Below are 18,331 nucleotides of genomic sequence, written 5' to 3' on the forward strand. Positions count from 1 at the left end.
ATTCCATTACATACAGCACAGTAACACTCACTATAAAGTAGGGGGTTTGGTTACATGTAATGACCTTTGCACCTTATGGGAGATCAGGTTCATTGTAAACGTATCGTTAAGTTTTATCATAAATTCAATATTACACATGGAAATTATCAAATCATTTACAGCCAGTTTTCTTTTTGTTCAAATCATGTACTTTAGCAGCTTTGCATGAATTATCTATTATTTAGAAGTTATCCAGTTTATGTATATCATAAGCTCTTTCTATGAAAAGTTTATTCATGTTAGGCTTAGGCAAAGATTAAGGATTTAAGAAATTATAGTAATTTATAATTTTTATGTATTTTAAACTATCATTTAATATTTTGACAAGGAGTTTGATTGTAAAATTCTTATGCAGAGTAATGATCTTTTATTCGTAACTTTGATTGCATTTCAGGATCAGCAATAACTATAGAAATAACTTTTACATGTTGTAATTACATCGCCACAATACAGAAATAACGTTTACATGCTGTAATTACATCGCCACAATACAGAAATAACGTTTACATGCTGTAATTACATCGCCACAATACAGAAATAACTTTTACATGTTGTAATTACATCGTCACAATACAGAAATAACGTTTACATGTTGTAATTACATCGCCACAATACAGAAATAACTTTTACATGTTGTAATTACATCGTCACAATACAGAAATAACTTTTACATGTTGTAATTACATCGTCACAATACAGAAATAACGTTTACATGTTGTAATTACATCGTCACAATACAGAAATAACTTTTACATGTTGTAATTACATCGTCACAATACAGAAATAACGTTTACATGTTGTAATTACATCGTCATAATACAGAAATAACTTTTACATCTTGTAATTACATCGCCACAAAACCAGAGTTTCTCTTATCATTTCACGCGGTTGCAATAGTATTTTGTCTGCATTCACGGATTTCGTCATATGATTTATTTTGTATTGCTTATAGGAGTTATGAGATTGATCATTGTTCGCTATCTTCGCCTTTCATGATTTACTTGCTTTTTTATATACAGAAATGACGGTGTTTCAGGTTTAATGCAGGCCCGTACGCCCTCCCAATCCTTCACTATATTCAATAGTAGCAGAGAATATGAAAAATGTAAGTTTCAGAATTATTGATCACAAACCATTTCAATCAAGCATGAAAACCTTACTCCCCTTGATTTCAAAAATATGAAGCTGTCGGTAAAATATGAAGTGCACTTGTGTTGTGAATATTTGGAAGTCCTTTTGAATAGGTAAGTACTAAGGGAACACGATCACATTGTTTCTTTTTATTGTATTTCAGCAGATCTGAGCGATTTAGTTTATCTACTTTTAAAAGTTGTTTTTCCACTTCTTTGTTTGAGTAACCGCGTTTCTTTAAATTTGTTTTTACTTTTTCTCGTTGGTGACGATACTGTCTGTCGGTGGAGCATATTTGGCGTGCTCGTAGGGCAAGACCGAATGGAATCGCGCTTTTGGTGGATTCGGGATGGCTGGAGGCTTTGTTGAAATACATATGCTTGTCGGTAGGTTTGCAGTAAACGTCTGTTGAAAGGAATCCTTTATCAAAAGAAATTAAAACATCAAGAAACTCTATTTTGATTTTTGAAAAACGTAAGTCGAGTTGAATATTGGGGTGTATAATATTGACAGTTGCACGAAAGTTGTGTAGTTCGTCTTCTGTCCCTGTCCATATCCCAAAAGTGTCATCAATGTATCTCAAGTAAAGACAGGGTTGTATTACACACTTTTCAAAAAGAATTCGTTCTCATTCCCCCATATAAACGCAGGCGTAGTTCGTTCCAAGTTTTGTCCCAATAGCGGTGCCTTCGGTTTGAATGTAGTACTTGTTGTTAAAGCTAAAATTATTATTGTCAAGGACAGCATCCATCATATTTAATATCGTATTGGTGTCAACTTATATATATATATATATATATATATATATATATATATATATATATACACACACAATTAAGAGCATTGAATTATTGTTTTTCGATTGCAATGTTAAATACGTAGAACCACGGGGCTGACCCTCCATTTTTTTTTACAACGTTCAATTTCTATTATTTTCACATGCAAACTAAATTATTTTCACATGTGAAATAAGATTAAATGGCGGATTGGCCCCCACCCCACTCTTTTGGTGGTAGTTATGAATGGTAAAAATGTAATAATGACTGAACTGATCAATTGAAGGATGAACGGAGCCCCCTCCCTCCAATTTAGGAGTACGAAATTTGGGTAAAAGAGACATTGTAGGTTCCTTTTCTGCTTGTCAACAATTGTAGAAGACAATTTCTCCTCCGACTGTCCCTATACACTTTGAAAAACGATGCTGTGTGTTTGGGTACTATTCTAAATCTTTCCAAAATAAAATCACTCAGCCATACGAATTGCATTGTTTTTGCAATTGGCAGCCGCCATATATAAATTAAGTGGCGGCCGCCAAATATAATAAGTGGCGGTCGCCAGTTAGATAAATATTGATTCTATAGCCTGGCACCTATCGGCTTCCGTATATGTGACGAAAATCAACTTCAACACCATAATATCCAATAGTTTATTGATACTATGCGAGTTTGAAATTATTGGATCCTCCCCTGATTTTCTGTCTAACACAACAGTAAGAACACTGCTCTAGTTTTGAATAACTTTAAACGATTGATTTGTCTGTTTAAATATCTCACCGCCTTATATTATGTGACAGATCATTTTACAGTGTTTGTAACTAAGGGTAGAACTTAGGAATGAGGGCCAATAGGGGATTCGCATTACAATAGCAATTTATCGCACATCTTTAAACAATATTAACGAATATAGAAATCCACATCATCGTTAGATAAATTTAGTTGATTGAAATTTGTGTTCCAGTTTCAATTCATAATTGTTAGAGTACTGAAAATTAAAACATATTCTGACTCGGGGCCCCTTAGGTATGCAGTTTGTTCAATATCTAGCCGGGTTAGGTAAAACGTGGTACACAGTATGAAGAAGGTAAGATTGAAGTAAAATTTTCAGGTTGTTGAAAAAATAATATATTTATATAAAATATGAAGTTTCTTGTTATTCTGGCTTAAGGATTTGTGTTTGTTGGATAAGTTAATAAATAATACGCAATAACGAAAGTATGGTGTACAAGGGAATGTTTTGCATTACGTTCAGACACAATGGCGAAACAACTTCTCTTTCAGTATATCTTCTCGCACAGACATAGCAGCTAAGTTAATTAAACTAAATTTATGTCATGAAATTTGAAGGCGGATCAAAATATGTAGTTTTCATTAGTTTGCAAATATATCATAATTCGTTGTTTCATCATAAATTGAGGCCCGTAGATAAAAGGGTGCATATTCGTACCCCAATATTCAAGAACAAACACCTATCAGAATATAGTATCAATACCCACTAGTTTTTTTTGTGTGTGTGTCTTATTCAGAGTGTATCTGTTCAGCGCTTAATACATATATCACAATAGTTCAAACCTAGTCAGATTTTGTAAAAATATCATCTCCAACATACACAGAAACAACATTGCCGTGATTTTGGTTTGCAGAGGCGTACACAAGCCCCCCCCCCTCCCCCTCCCACCCCCCCCCCCCCCACCCCACGCAACAAAAAACATACTGACTGAAAAGTTTCCAATAAACCAGAGGCGTACTTTTGCTTCCCCATTAAGCAGCCCCTAACTACGCCCCTGGGTTTGTACGACGCGAATTTTCTTTTAGGGGACACACCATGCACTATCATAACATATATGTAAATGGCAACATGGGCGGATCCAGGATTTCAGATTAGTGACACCGCATAGCGGGTATTTTCTGCGGTTGTCTATTTTTTGAGGATAGTTAAAGTCCGCAAAAATCACAAGCTAAAATTAGATATATAATATGGGTAGATTTAGGTATGACACAACCGCAGAAATTGGAAATGCAGATCACATCGCAAAAAAAAAAAATTCCAACCGTAAAAAAAATACTTATACGATGTTTCAATGAATTGATCTACATTATTTAAGTATTCCATAAACGCTCTTGATTAAATCTTATTCTGATAAAGGACACTCAATCACGATAAACTTTGAAAATTTTAAATTGTGCTAACCTCACAAATCCGCAACTGACCATTATCCCTTTTCTTTAATATATATTTTATCGTATATCTAAAATTGTATTTAAAGTTGACAATCACTTTTGCTTCCCCATTAAGAAGCCCCTAACTACGCCCCATGGTTTGTACGACGTGAAGTTTCTTTTAGGGGACACACCATGTATTATTATAATATAAATGGCAACATCATGGGTGGATCCAGGATTTCAGATTATTGACATCGTAGATCGGGTATTTTCTGCGGTTGTCCATTTTTTGAGGATAGGAAAAATCCGCAAAAAGCCAAAAATTACAATCCAAAATTAGATATATGATATGGGTATATTTAGGTATGATGCAACCGCAGAAATTGGAAATGCAGATCACATCGCAAAATTAATCCAACCGTAGAAAATATGCGTTACACGGTGTTTCAATGAATTGATCAATTTATTTATATACTCCATAAACTTTCTTGATTAAATTTTATTTCTGATAAAGAAAACATAATCACGATAGACTTTGAATGAAAATTTTAAATTATTCAACACCCCCCCCCCCCCCCCCCCCCTTGTCTTCAATCACACATTTCGTCATACGTTTGTTGTTTTTACAAAAATGACGATCAACGTTAAAGCTATCATGTTAGATCTAGTGTATCCCCGCCCCCTCCCGACTATTTTCAGTAGTTGAAAATGTAATCCTAAAACTTGTGAATAAAAGCTATTCTAGTAAAGCATGACCCCCCCCCCCCCCCCCCCGCACTGTGTAAGAAAACGACGTTTTGGCGAAAATATTATAGGCAGGTATAGTACAAGACACCCCCCCCCCCCCCCACACACACACACACACAAACTAGACATTTTCTTACGGCTGCCCTCCCCCATTCGCTGAAAAATGATGATACTCGCCTAAAGTGTATTTGCATGTCAATATACAGTGACTTATTACAAGTGCAGACCTACATTTATTTTAGGTCAAAGAAAATTGTTCGTATGGCATCTGAAGACATTACCCAAGGGCAATATGTCATTGAGTGTGACTTATGTAAACAACCATTGGGCATCGTTTAGTTGGATACATATTTGGAAATATTTTATTCTAAAATGGCGCATATGGTTTAAGAATAGATTTACATAAAACATATTTATTTCAGGTCCAATAAAATCGCTATCATGGCATCTGAAGACATTACCCAAGGTCAATATGTCATTGAATGTGACATCTGCAAACAACCAGTCTCGTTCTTCTGCAGACGATGTGGGGTCAATCTCTGCGATCCTTGTGTTCCGGTACATCTCCGGATTAAGTCCAAAACCGGACATGACGTGGTGTATTTCGGCAGTAGAGATGATGACGACACCTCTAAAATTGAAGAACTGATGAAAACCATTACAAAGGAAAACGAGTACTTACAAAACTATAAGTGTGAACTCAAGATAATCATAGATCATACGACAAAGCCTCTGGACAAACCGAAAGTTTCCGGATTTGCAAAGAAAACAAAACAGAGATTAAATTCCTTATCCAAAATTTACCAACGAAAGAAGGATGAAGTGACGTCACGAGGAGAAGAGTGGCACAGACAGATAGAGAAAACCGTGAAGATGCTCCACCAGGAACTGGACGACATGCAAACGGAGCACGAATCGCTACTCCAGAAACAGAAGAGAGAACTGGAAGAAATTTTAGGAAAAGTTGATGAAATAAACGCTACGACAACGAAACTGAAAAATTCACAGAATGTTATGGAAATGAAGAAACTAATTGCAAGGATTGAAAATCAGGAAACTCCCTCGGAGATTACGCAGTACTCATTTCCGGTGTTTTGCAAAGGCGAAATTGACGACAACTATTTGAAATCGTATTTCGGATACATTGAGAATATACAAGAAAGAAAGATTTCTCTGCCGAAATTGATATCTGAGGACCCTGTAATTTCGAATCACAAAATGTTAGAGGTGCCGAGAGTTATCACAGCTATAGACACAGGGTTTCCTGCTAGTGAAAAAAACAACCGTCTATACGATAATGCTGTTGTTGATGATAACAGAGTGTGGATGGGAGGAGCAAGTTATGAACTCAAGTTGTTTGATTTCCAGGGAAACCTCCACGACACTGTCTCCATCCCAACACAGGGCTTGTACTTAACTGTATACAACAAACACGTGATTTACACAGAACAGGCCAGCAGGTCTGTGCGTAGAGTAGCCAAGGATAAAACGATCCAGACGATGTTTACAACCGGGGGGTGGTTACCACGCGGCATCACGAGTACCGCGTCAGATGACTTACTAGTCTGTCTCCGTAAGGACGACCAGTCCAAAGTCGTGCGATACAGCGGTACCGGTGCCGTACTCCAGAACATCCAGTACGACTCACAGGGCCAGCCTCTGTACCGAGATGCAACTTACATAACTGAGAATGTCAACGGGGACATCATCGTAACAGACTGGAAGAAAAAGGCTGTCATTGCTGTCGATAGATTAGGTATATTTCGATTTTCTTACTCTGGGCGGGACAATAAATTTGATGTCAGCGCCGTCACTACTGATCCTGTCGGTCACATTATTGTCACTGACTATAAAGGAGACAAGATCCACATGTTGGACAGGGACGGGCGATTCCTGAGATACGTCATTCCTGATCTAGGGATTAAATTCCCACTCTCCGTGTGTATCGTCGGTGACGGGGAGATGTTTGTTGGGGAAAATGTGACCGGTGTAGCGAAAAGAATAAAATATTTTGAGCAATGAACAGAATGAATTGTATGTTGTTTCGCATAAAATGTTTTGTTATGGAATAAATTGTGTAAATTAAGCATGTTGTTTTTAAATGTTGTGAGATTACTTATCACTCCTGTAAACGCAAGATCGTTAATCCGGACATGATAGGTAACAATCAGTTGGACAGCGGGTAAATTTTGATGTTATTCATCAAATTAAAAGAAACTATTCCCACAAATCTTAAAGCTGACATGAATTAATAGATACGTACACATTCCTCATCTTATCCGCCATATTTCTCTCAGGTAGCCTAATTTACTCTACCCGTATATACCCCAAATGTGATTGTCACACCTGAGTGATTTTTCTAGGTGGACTCGACCAGTGCACATCTCCGATAGTAATATTTAGGGAATGAGATATATATAAAATCACATTTTAAAACATGCTTTGCTCAAAAATTACAAAATATTGTATACCAATGAAACATTCTGAAAGTTTAGATAATTTAGAGAAAATTTAAAAAAAAAAAAAAAGAAAAAGAAAAAAAGAAAGAAGCTTTTCTTGCATACTTGCAAGTATTTGCAGTTTCTTATGAACTAAATGCGGATAAATCATTTGCCAATTACATACTGATAGAATGGAATAAGCAAAGAGCATAAAATATATTATTTATATCAATTCTTGCAAAATACAGGTACATGCCATATGCATAATATGTAATGCACAAGGCATACTCGCCAAAAAACATTTATCAAATACGGACATTTATTCAACAGGTATCGGAGATGTGCGCTTACCGAAAATATTAGATTCTCTTTATTCTGATAAACTCCATTTGTATCTCGTTAGAACTTTACAACACGTTGTCATTCCATTATACAGACTGCGACACACTTCACCCGCGCTAAACCGGTTGTCTTCAATCGGGGAGGGGGGGGGGTGATATCAAAGTCGAAATTATTTTCCTGTATTGAATGCTTGTCTGGTCATGGGTTTTGCAGTTTATAGAAATCAGGAATCTAATCATGCACGAATAGATACACTGAGCATCTGGTAGGAAACATTGCGTGCACAATTCAAAATTTCTCGATGATCATATACAAACTTGGATATATAAATAAGGGAATAATGGTAAGAAATATACATCTGTGTGAAAATACGGGCATTACATTTGCAATCCATAATAAACAGTTTATTACACAAAGACACATGTAAAAGGAAATATATAAACGAAAATATAGTTTTATTGTCTCTTTGGGAACCACATAATTATTTATGGTCTCTGCGCATGTCCATACTCATTGATTGAACAAGAGAGAGAGAGAGAGAGAGAGAGAGAGAGAGTCCTACTTCGATGTACAATATATCATTTCACAGAAGGAAAGAAAATTGATCACTGATATAATGGTAAACTTACAAGTATTAAAAATTTCCAGCTATTTCAAAATTTGTGATTGACAATATATTGGTTGCTTATAATTGTATTCATTACCCAAAAAAATATTAGTTTGAACTGTGCATGTAGAAAATACAGACTTTGTATGTTAGAATAACGGATAAAAGTTAATTGTCAAAAAAGTAGGGGGAGCAGACCAGCCTCCCTGCCCACCCCAACCCCCTGTATACGTGCCTGATACAATATTTACACAAGTTCAATTTGTGTTGAAAGAAAGGTGCATATATACATTTCATTAAATTCCAAAGGAGCTCGAATTTATGTGTTCCCCTATTAATTATTTTGTATGCAAGATTCGTTCCCGAAAATTTAGAAACATGCTTTCAATTATTGAAAGTACTCGCACCTCAGCAGTTCTTCCTGCTCTACACTTTCTCAGACACCAGCTTCTTCAAACAATGTATGCCCAAAGGCGGATCCAACGCCGGCGACCCCACCCCTTGTTTAGTGTGTTTCGGATCCGAAACTAATTGCACATGGTATTTAATCAACTTCGGATTTGTACTTTGTGCTTACTCAACCTCCCCCTTTCCAAACTTTAAAACTTTGTATCAGTTAAGCCGAAAGCCGACATATAAGGAGAGGCGAATTTTATCTAAATATGTGGCAACTTTCACAGGGGTCTGAGATACCATTTTTGATTATTATAATTAAAAGAGTTCAGTTATACAATCTGTTTCGTTTCGTTTCGATAGGTTTCGTTTCGGTGGGTTTCGTTTCGCACTTTACAGGTATACCTGTTAATTCAGCATCCTTGCAGAAGTTACAGAAAGTTCAAAACACTGCTGCCCGGCTTGTGACACGTTCTCGGAAACATGAGCACATTATACGGATCTCATGTCGCTTCACTGGTTACGTAAGGGTTAATGTACGAGTATCGCTCCATTCCTTAAAAGTAATGGACCGAGGCCCCGAAGGGGCCGAGGTCCATTGCTTTTAAGGAATGGAGTGATACGAGTACACTGACCCACTTAAAATCCACTTTAATAAAAACTAAACTTTGTGCATTTTAATCATGTCTTACGTTTTTCATTCTTTTGTTGCATGCATTTATATCTATTTGTATAAAGGCTGACCTACTTTCCGAACACTCCATTCCTGAAAAATAATGGCGTGTTCAAACAAAAGAATGACGTCATAGGTGGGTTTTAACGATGATTTATTGAACGAAATGTAAAATTTAAGGCTCTATATTAATCCATTCTTTATTTCCTCCTAAAGATTTACATATAAAATATATACATCAGAAAAATAAACATCACATAGATAGTATATAAGACAGAAAAATCAGCAGAATATATATTGCGAGTACATGTTATAGGTAAGTAATACCAATTAGTCCGAAGAGAGATTCATACATGTCCGATCGTGTTTACTAGGGGAGATTCATAGCATGTTTACAAATATAGTTCTGAAAGATGTTGAGGGAGCGAATATCTTTCTGTCTGAGATCACACCATAGTTCACTTACGTATAAGACGCCAGGAAGAATAACTCGTTTATACAATTTGGATAAAGTCGCCGGGTTGAGATGTTCATTGATTTTAAGGGCATACATTGGCAATCCTATCGCTGGGATCCATTTTTGCATCAAGAAGGATACCAAGATGAGTGTAAGCTTTTGAGAGTTGAATAGTATCCTGGCCAAGTCGCCATGAGGTGGAGTTAATGCCTGTGTCTGAGGGAGAGAAGCACAAAACACTAGATTTATTTGCGTTGAAGGTAAATCTCCACCGTATTGAGTAGCTGTAGGCTGTGTCTAGAAGAACTTGGAGTGACCGTGGAGACAAGGCTACACAGGAAATATCATCTGCTAAAGCTGGACTTGAAGATTTTATACTGTAGATTCCGGTATCTGTGCAATTGTTTTGCAGTTCCTGTAGAAGGTCATTAATAAACACTAGATAAAGAAAGGTTGAAAGGACACCACCTTGCCTTACTCCTTGGGAAATGGGAAAACAGTCAGAATTCGTCTGGTTCACGGCAACTGAACAGGAAGTATCCGAGTGGCAATCATCAATGATAGTCCATAACGATTCTGTCACACCGAGATGACGTAATTTGAGCATGAAACCATGCCTCCAGACTGTATCGAAAGCTTTTTGCGTATCCAGAAAGGCAATATAGACAGGACTACCATGTTCTAAGTTGTGGAAGATTGTTTCTTTGAGATTGAATGAGGCTGTAATGGATCCTGGTCTTGGTTAAAAGCCTTGTTGTTGTGGGTTTGGAAATTGGATGGATGGTAGTATGGGATGGCGATTCCTTAGCATCAGTATTTTCGCAAATAATTTCATAAGACATGGAAGAAGAGCGATTGGTCAGTAGTTGTCGGGATATTTTTGGGTTTGTTATTCCCTTTGTAGATAGGCACTATGAGATCCTGTTTCCAGATAGTCGGGATTTTGCCAATCTTGATTATTGCGTTGAAGAGGTGCGAGATACATGTGGAAAGTGAGGGACCTCCATATATAAGATGTTCATTTTGAATACGGTCCAGTCCAGGTGCCTTCCTGCGTTTAAGTTCCTTGATAAGGTTAGAGACCTCAGTTGAGAATACTTCTCCTCCCGGAATCGTAGAATATGGTTGATGACTAGTTGATTTCTTGGTCGAAGTGTACGAGTTTTCAACAAGGGTAAAGAACTCTGAGTCAAAGTTTTTGCAGTCAGTTGGGTTGTAGACCCTTTCAAAGTAAATGGCAAAACAGTTAGCAATGCAAGCAGGCTTGTCCAACAGTTTTCCTTCAAGTTCAATTTATGGATACAATTTTGTTTTTTGGGACGCTGGCGTTTAACAAGTTTTCCAGCTACATCGACTTGTCAAATAATTACATCGACTCGTCAGATAATTACATCGACTCGTCAGATAATTACATTGACTTGTCAGATAATCATATCGACTTGTCAGATAATTATGTCGGTTTGTCAGAATATATAGATTTTTCAGATTATAGTCCACTTGTCAGATAATTACATCGATTTGTCAAATCATCATAAAGACTTGTCAGATAATTATGTCGGTTTGTCCGATACTCTTATCGACTTGTAAGATAAGTGTGTCCACTTGTTAGTTAGTCATGTCGACTTGTCTGGTGATTTTTGTCCATTAATAAAAAGTTTAAAAAGATCTTAAAATGCTTCCACGCCCAAACTGTGCCGGCAACTTAACAGCATAATTTGACAGGTCGATATATCGATCTGACAAGTGGACAAAGTTATCTGACTAGGTCATATAATTATTTGACAAGTCGACATTGTTCGGAAAAGTCGACAGAATTATCTTTTTGTCGACTTCTTCAGTGATTATGTTGCTTTGTCAGATAATTATGTCGACTGTTAACTTGTCAATATTAAGAAGGAAAGTAGATCTAAGTCGGCAAATGAAAAATAATGAGAAAATATGAACAAGGAGTTTTACCTACAAGTCGACATAATCAACTGGCAGGATGACATAATTAACTGACAAGTCGACATATCAAGTATCTGAGAAGTGATGGCAGAAAAATACCACCATACCTATAGACATTTGCATTCAATATCAAGAAAGGTAAACATTTAATTTATATAATTTTGAGAATACACAACAATCTATTTTTCATACTGTGTGCGCTTGATTGCGTTAAATCAAAGTTGAAGATAAATTCCATAAAGTCATTTTTTTTGGTAGCCCTGTATCTATATATAGGCCTACACGGCAATGTCATAGTTTGGCCCTCATCAACCGATAGACACCGAGGGGTGCCGATGGGTATCCTGATAAGAAGTAGAACATGTCGTCGCGGCTGTATCTTTTCGTCATCAGGACTGTGGACAAATTCGTCCCTCCCAGATTACAACCTCTGTGGAACCATGAGATCGGTAAGCATGCATGATTTTTTTAAATCATGAAATTTTTCGTTCGTATATATAGGTCATCGTCCTATATTTAAAGATTACAAAATCTTAGGTGCCCATCAGCTGATTTTGTTTAAAGTATTTAAATTGAAGCAGAAGAAAATACAATGAAAATAATAATTTCATAGATTTTGGATATGAAAGTAATGCATTTATTCATTTTACAGGTCCAAAGACTATCTTCTTCTGGGCTCCACTTGTGAAATGGGTAAATATTGACATTTTTATCAACAAATTTAACATTACTCGTTCATTGCAACCGTAGAATTTTAGTAGCTCCAAGTTACAACAGCGCGTTATTGTACAGTGTAGTGTGCGCGTATGAATTTTCATCGTAGTTCGGAGAAAATGTTTTTCTTCAAACTATCAAATGTACTCTGTCTTTCACCTTTTATTGATTTTTACCCACACTTTTAAAATCAAACTTGGTTTAAAGTTTCATCAAAAACAAGGAAATTTGTTTCTAATCAAAAGAGTATATTTTCAACATGAATTTCATAAGAACGGTATACATCGTTTTCGATGAAATATCAGTTATACTACATGTATTTCAATAAAAAAAATTTCATTAATGAGTTTCATGCGCAAGTTTTGATAGAGTAAATCTTGATAATTCAAATTTCTTATCTTTCTAAAAATAATACTCATAATTTTGTATCAACATAAAGCATTTCTTTTTTCTTCTAAGATTGTCGTAAATCCATTCAATGGGTTTGATACCATTTTCATCAACAATATCAACCACTTATCTGAAACCATTCTGTGTCCAAGTTTAAAAAAATACACCTTTTCCTTTGATTTGAAGAACTTTGTTACACCACAATGGTTGACATAAAACACCATACAGTTTCATATCACTGATGTCCTCAGTGGCGGATTTAAGCCCCCCTCCCTAAAATTTTCAAATTTAAGGTAAATCGCGGTATCTTGTTCAGAAAAATGTACTAAATGATGAAAGAAGCAATAGGTTCTTCCATTCCCGTAAAAATAAATGACAAAATCTTTTGATTTCTTGGATTACTTTATTGGGAGAACTTAATTTTTTCCAAAACCCTTAAAATTTAAGTCATTTTACTAATTTTACCTTATTAAAAATGATAGAAAATAGTACAAATGACTTAAATAGGAGACATATTTCAAGCCCTGTAAAATCTGTAAAATCCAGGAGCCTCAGGGCGACCCCCCTCCCCTACGACCCCCTGCCTCATAAAGTCCCCCCCCCCGTAACCGCTATTCCTGTATCCGCCCCTGGCCCAGCATCTTTCATAAAAAAAGAAAGAAATTTCATACACATGTAACTCCCTCCTCTCTCCCCCTGTACCAATCCTTCTATTATAGAACTTTCAATATGGAGTCGCATTTACAAAAACAAAAAATCGCAGAGATGTATGAAAAAAGGAGGGTGTCCGAATTTTATTTTAAACTACTCAATCTTCTATGTGTGAATTATTATGTAAAAAAGTAAAATGGTTGAAGACAATGAACACTTGATTTCATTTTTGTGAAAATGTGAAGCATATACGGGAAATAATTTTAAAAGTTGTCAAATTTGATATCAAATGAAAATACATTCGCTTTGGATTTTATGTTGAAAACAACCAAAGAATTGTCATTTTGAATAACTTAATTTCTACTGAATAACAACTGTTATTTACCAATATAAGATGTATTGTAGAATCAAAGAAATTGACGAAAGCACCGAAAAATATATATATACTCCTGTTAAAGCTTCTTTGAAGATGTATTCGCATGTATACAAAAGACTATCTATAGATTCCAATGCTGTAATCATTGTGAATGAAATGATCATACACTTATATGTTTTCCTGTTATCAAGGCATGCGCCCGAATGTCTTGAACATTGGGGTTCTTAATTTAAAAACATTCAGAAATCACAAATATGTTCTTTTTCGAAACCTTGATAAACCCAAACTGGCTTTAAAATCTGAAGAAGATTTGACCGGAAATGTAGAAACTACATGTATATATGTCTTTTATAATTTATTTCAAATGTGATATATAGGGAAATGTGCTTGTGTTATGTAACGGTGCGGGGAGTTGTAGGACTGTAGCTCTCTGGGAACAACGGATGGACCATATTCAATTTGTCCTAAAGAGATCCACGACTCTAATACTTCGGTGTGCGCGAAGTCGCGGAGCAAAAATCAAAGCGAAAAGTCCTAATTATAGATTATTATGGGAAAATATTAAATTGATATGATCATTACTAGTAAATCGGTTGGAGGTATCATTTATATCAATGATCTTGAAATTATTATTAATGTTTTAAGCAATCGGTGATTTAGATAAAGATATTTTATTTGCTGTGATGATTCCAGATTTTGGTCGGTGCGGGTATAGGAGATCTCACGAGACCTGCAGAAAACATCAGCCTCTTCCAATCCTCGTCAATGTTGTCAGGTCAGTAAGTCCACCCCGAGTCTCAGACAGCCAAAGTACTAGTACTCCAAAACATCAGTGGAAAACTACATATTAGTATCGCAGTGGTGTTGTATTGATGGGAATCATAACTTTGCTAAGGCAAATCTTCTGAATGGTCTTCCAGTTCACATCTGTCAATGCCAGTCCTGATGGTATTTTTAAAAAAAAATGAAAAGGCTAAACTTATTTATAACTACGTACACATACATATCTTACAATTGATATTCTAAACTGCATTGTAGTTATTTTTACTGACCTTTCTGGATGCGCATGTACCATATTTAACTGTCTATTTTTATTTCTCATCGTCATGAATTTCCCCCTAAACCATTGAATAAATGTTTTGCTAAAAATAATTGTTTACCACTTTTGGTAATTATTTATACCTTATCCTTTTTTTTTTTTTTTTTTTTTTTTTTTTTTTTACATGTATGCTGTTTTCAATTCTATGTTTGTAAAGCGCCTTAGGGTTAAAATTCATCATATAAGGCGCTATATGAATTTTTATTTATTTCATTACGTTATAATAAAAAATAGTTTCCAAGAAATATTTGAGAAATGATACATTGTTATTTCTTTATGAATTTCAATTAAAAATAAAGAAAATTATTTGCATGAAGGTGATACTATTTAAAAACAATTATTTATCATAATCCTCGAAGAAGAAATAAAAATTGTTGAAAATAGAATAATTTGATTTTTTCTATTATCTGAATTTGATAAAGGGGAGATAACTCATTCGAAAATTGATAACTTGTACCACTTTTTCCAAGATTTTAGCCATGAATTGGCAGTTCAACCAAAAAACAAAATTTCTTTTATACATCGAATATCTCAACCCAGGCTCTATGTCCAATTCAAACTGTCTATAGAGAAAAATATTATGTTTTGTATTCTTCGTGGGAGTTATGAGATTGGTCACTCCTTTTCTAGCTGCAGAACTGTGGCTCTCTGAGAAAATATTGGGGTAGATCAGAGATTAGTCCCAATGTTTTCTCCCCGAGCTACAGTTCTGCAGCTACTCTCTTACATGCAATATACACCTGTATACCTAAACGCATGAACTTTCTAGGGAATTCCCCACCAACGTGTTGGCGTTATCTCGGGGGACATTTAGCCTGTTCCCGCTCCTCTGCTTTAATTATCTTAATTCGGACCCGCACACCCCTACACACATGTTTTTACTTCCAACTCCTAAACACGTATACTTTTTGTCTCTTACAGGTTACATCTGGACCAGGTGGTGTTTCATTATTCAGCCCAAGAACTTGAACCTCGCTTTGATCAACTTTCTCGTGGCAGTTAACGGGACCATCCAATGCGTCCGGGTTTGCCGGTGGGTCTCTTCAACTTTTGTTCGGTTTATCGAGCCAAAGATATACATCTGTAGCTATACATACAGAAAATTTAATAATTTATGCTAGTTCATACCATGTAGATTGTAATTTGAGATTCAGCATAGAATAAATTGCCCATGTGTCTACCATATCTCATTTTGAATGCCAATTTGTTCACGTTTAAAATTTAAAAAAAAAACAAACCATATGTCTCTCCTCACACAACCGGGAGTTCAGTGGTTAGAGCGTTCGCTTTGTTACCGGGAGGTCGTAAGTTTGAGTTCCGCTCATGTCATGGCTGCGCCAAACCCAAGACGCAAATATAGGTAGTGATTGTTCCTTCGCCAAACTTTTGGCAATTAGAAGTGAAAATATCATGGGTCTTTCGGATATGACCTTAAAAACAGATGTCCCTTGTTGCGGCAGGCGTTGGCACGTTAAAGAACCCTCACTGCTAAGGCCCTTAGCGGTAAGCTTTACATGGTAATTCACCTTGAACTGTCGACGTCTCAATATCATAAATGAATTAAAAATCATCGATTAAGGTAAGAAAAACTATAACAAACTATTCTCTTTATGAAAGGTGAAAATGACGAACAGTGATCAATCCCATAACTCCTCTATAAGCCATAACTCCTATAAGCAATTGATAAAAAAAAAAAATAGGGAGTCGGGCAAACACGGACCCCTGGATATACCAGAGGTGGTATCATGTGCCTAGGAGGTTAAGCATCCCCTGTCGACCGGTCACACCCGCCGTGAGCCCTGTCTTGATCAGGTAAACGGAGTTATCCGTAGTCAAAATCAGTGTGCCAAGAACGACCTATCAATCGGTGTAAAACACGCCAGACAGCATTTGACCCACTGATAGGCTGTATGGGCAAACTAGATCGTTATAACGACCATAGAATTTGTGAAATGCTGACTTTAAATGAGAGTACTATTCTTAGACTTGTTATACATTTTATGTTTCAGATATAAAAAGTCAGTAGGAAAACCACTAACGTTTTGGGATTAGATCAAAGATCTGACACATGCAGCCTGTGTAAGACAAATTACGTCATTTCGGATCCGAATGTTCTACAGCTGTACAAACCAACTACAGTGTCCATTTCAGTCTATGCTTGTTCTGTGTGTCTTAGAATAGTCATTAGTTCAAGCCCTAATTGGAAGTATTCACCTGATATGTTATCCTTGAATAGATTTAGTTTTGCATTCATTCGTTTGTCATTCATTATGACAATTTACGTTAAATATTGTTAAAGTAAAACATTTACAATTAGTATGAGGTTTTTTTTAATGTGAAGCTTCCGGAATATGCGTACGCATTGTAATGCAGTAGTTGTACGACATGCATAAAGTTTATACTTAGAATTTATCAAATCATATGTACAAAGCTTTCTTATAATTAAAAGATAAAAACGTTACTTTCTGTCATTTGTTTCTAATTGAAATACAAGTATTAAATCGGCATTGATCCACTAGCAATACATTTTGCAGAATTTGGACAACTTAGATCGAAATCATTGAATACATGGAATAAGTTCGTACAAATGAAATATTTTGATTCAATCACATGACAAGGAATCAGATGCAACATCAAACATTGGAGGTACTGAAATTCTAGAATTTCCAAGATCGATGACATTTCGTGAAATAAAAATTGAAACTTCAATTTTACCACAACTGATATAAATCCAATTTTAAATACTAGTATGACGTCATTACGTTGGACAAGTTGTACGTTTTTCTCGAAAATTGTCAAAAAATATATCAACTTTTCAGGCAACTTTCTTATCAGAAACGTTGGGTCGCATGCATCAGCAGAGGTAGCGCTCTCGCTTCTCACCGCTGCGACCCGAGTTCGATCCTTGTGATCGGCAGTGGTTGTAGGTGAGAGGGTATGGCGTCGTCTGCTCGGACACTTGGGTTTCCTCCGGGTACTCCGGTTTCCTCCCACATAAATGACTCCCTAGCGCAAACATGCGTGCATCAAAAGGACCCCATTGGAAATAAGCTTTCAAGCTTAATGGGTTATCCTTGGTATCTTATGTATGTATGTTTGTATGTATGTATATACCGAATAAACTTTTTTCCCCTTAGTCTGGTCCCCGCCACTCCTTGATCCCTCGTATTGGAATGATCAAGGAGTGATGGGGGCGGGGACCAGACTACATTTTTTCTGTAGTAAGGAAGCTGTGTATTCATGTACTATCCCATCAATTTCACTTTTCATAGAGGTGTAAAACTCTTTTTTCAGGCACTCGTCGATCTCTTTTAACGACACACACACGCACGCGCGCGTATATTTGATCGAGTGGTATCATGGAGCAATGTGAAACGTTTGTTAA

General features: G+C 36.2%; 2 protein-coding genes across 4 annotated transcripts; both read left to right on the top strand.

Annotated features, from left to right (window-relative positions):
* The first annotated feature begins 1,112 nt into the window (after nt 1–1,112).
* On the top strand, nt 1,113–6,942 carry LOC125673876 (uncharacterized). Of its 2 annotated transcripts, none has more exons than XM_056157687.1 (2): nt 1,113–1,556; nt 5,279–6,942. In XM_056157687.1, the coding sequence occupies exon 2, from the start codon at nt 5,298–5,300 to the stop codon at nt 6,876–6,878; it is 1,581 nt and encodes a 526-aa protein (XP_056013662.1). In that variant the 5' UTR covers nt 1,113–1,556; nt 5,279–5,297; the 3' UTR covers nt 6,879–6,942. The 2 variants fall into 2 exon arrangements, with proteins under 2 accessions (XP_056013662.1, XP_056013661.1); XM_056157686.1 differs by lacking the exon at nt 1,113–1,556 and adding an exon at nt 2,987–3,030.
* A 5,059-nt stretch (nt 6,943–12,001) lies between these two features.
* LOC125673897 (probable mitochondrial pyruvate carrier 2) lies at nt 12,002–17,407 on the top strand. 2 transcript variants are annotated; one of them, XM_048910826.2, is made up of 5 exons: nt 12,002–12,165; nt 12,369–12,409; nt 14,541–14,622; nt 15,868–15,979; nt 16,956–17,407. In XM_048910826.2, exons 1-5 carry the CDS (start codon nt 12,078–12,080, stop codon nt 16,996–16,998), a joined length of 366 nt encoding a protein of 121 aa, XP_048766783.1. In that variant the 5' UTR covers nt 12,002–12,077; the 3' UTR covers nt 16,999–17,407. The 2 variants fall into 2 exon arrangements, with proteins under 2 accessions (XP_048766783.1, XP_056013663.1); XM_056157688.1 differs by having other exon boundaries at nt 12,025–12,165; nt 15,868–17,407.
* Nucleotides 17,408–18,331: the final 924 nt, after the last annotated feature.

Source organism: Ostrea edulis, chromosome 3 (assembly GCF_947568905.1).
Source record: "Ostrea edulis chromosome 3, xbOstEdul1.1, whole genome shotgun sequence".
Classification (NCBI taxonomy): domain Eukaryota; kingdom Metazoa; phylum Mollusca; class Bivalvia; order Ostreida; family Ostreidae; genus Ostrea; species Ostrea edulis.

Bases quoted from the DNA above. Each gene is read 5' to 3' on its own strand.
- LOC125673876 (XM_056157687.1), top strand. From the start codon at position 5,298: ATGGCATCTGAAGACATTACCCAAGGTCAATATGTCATTGAATGTGAC.
- LOC125673897 (XM_056157688.1), top strand. From the start codon at position 12,078: ATGTCGTCGCGGCTGTATCTTTTCGTCATCAGGACTGTGGACAAATTC. The intron at 12,166-12,368 runs GTAAGCATGCAT...TTCATTTTACAG, and splicing joins TCTGTGGAACCATGAGATCG to GTCCAAAGACTATCTTCTTC. The intron at 14,623-15,867 runs GTCAGTAAGTCC...TGTCTCTTACAG, and splicing joins ATCCTCGTCAATGTTGTCAG to GTTACATCTGGACCAGGTGG.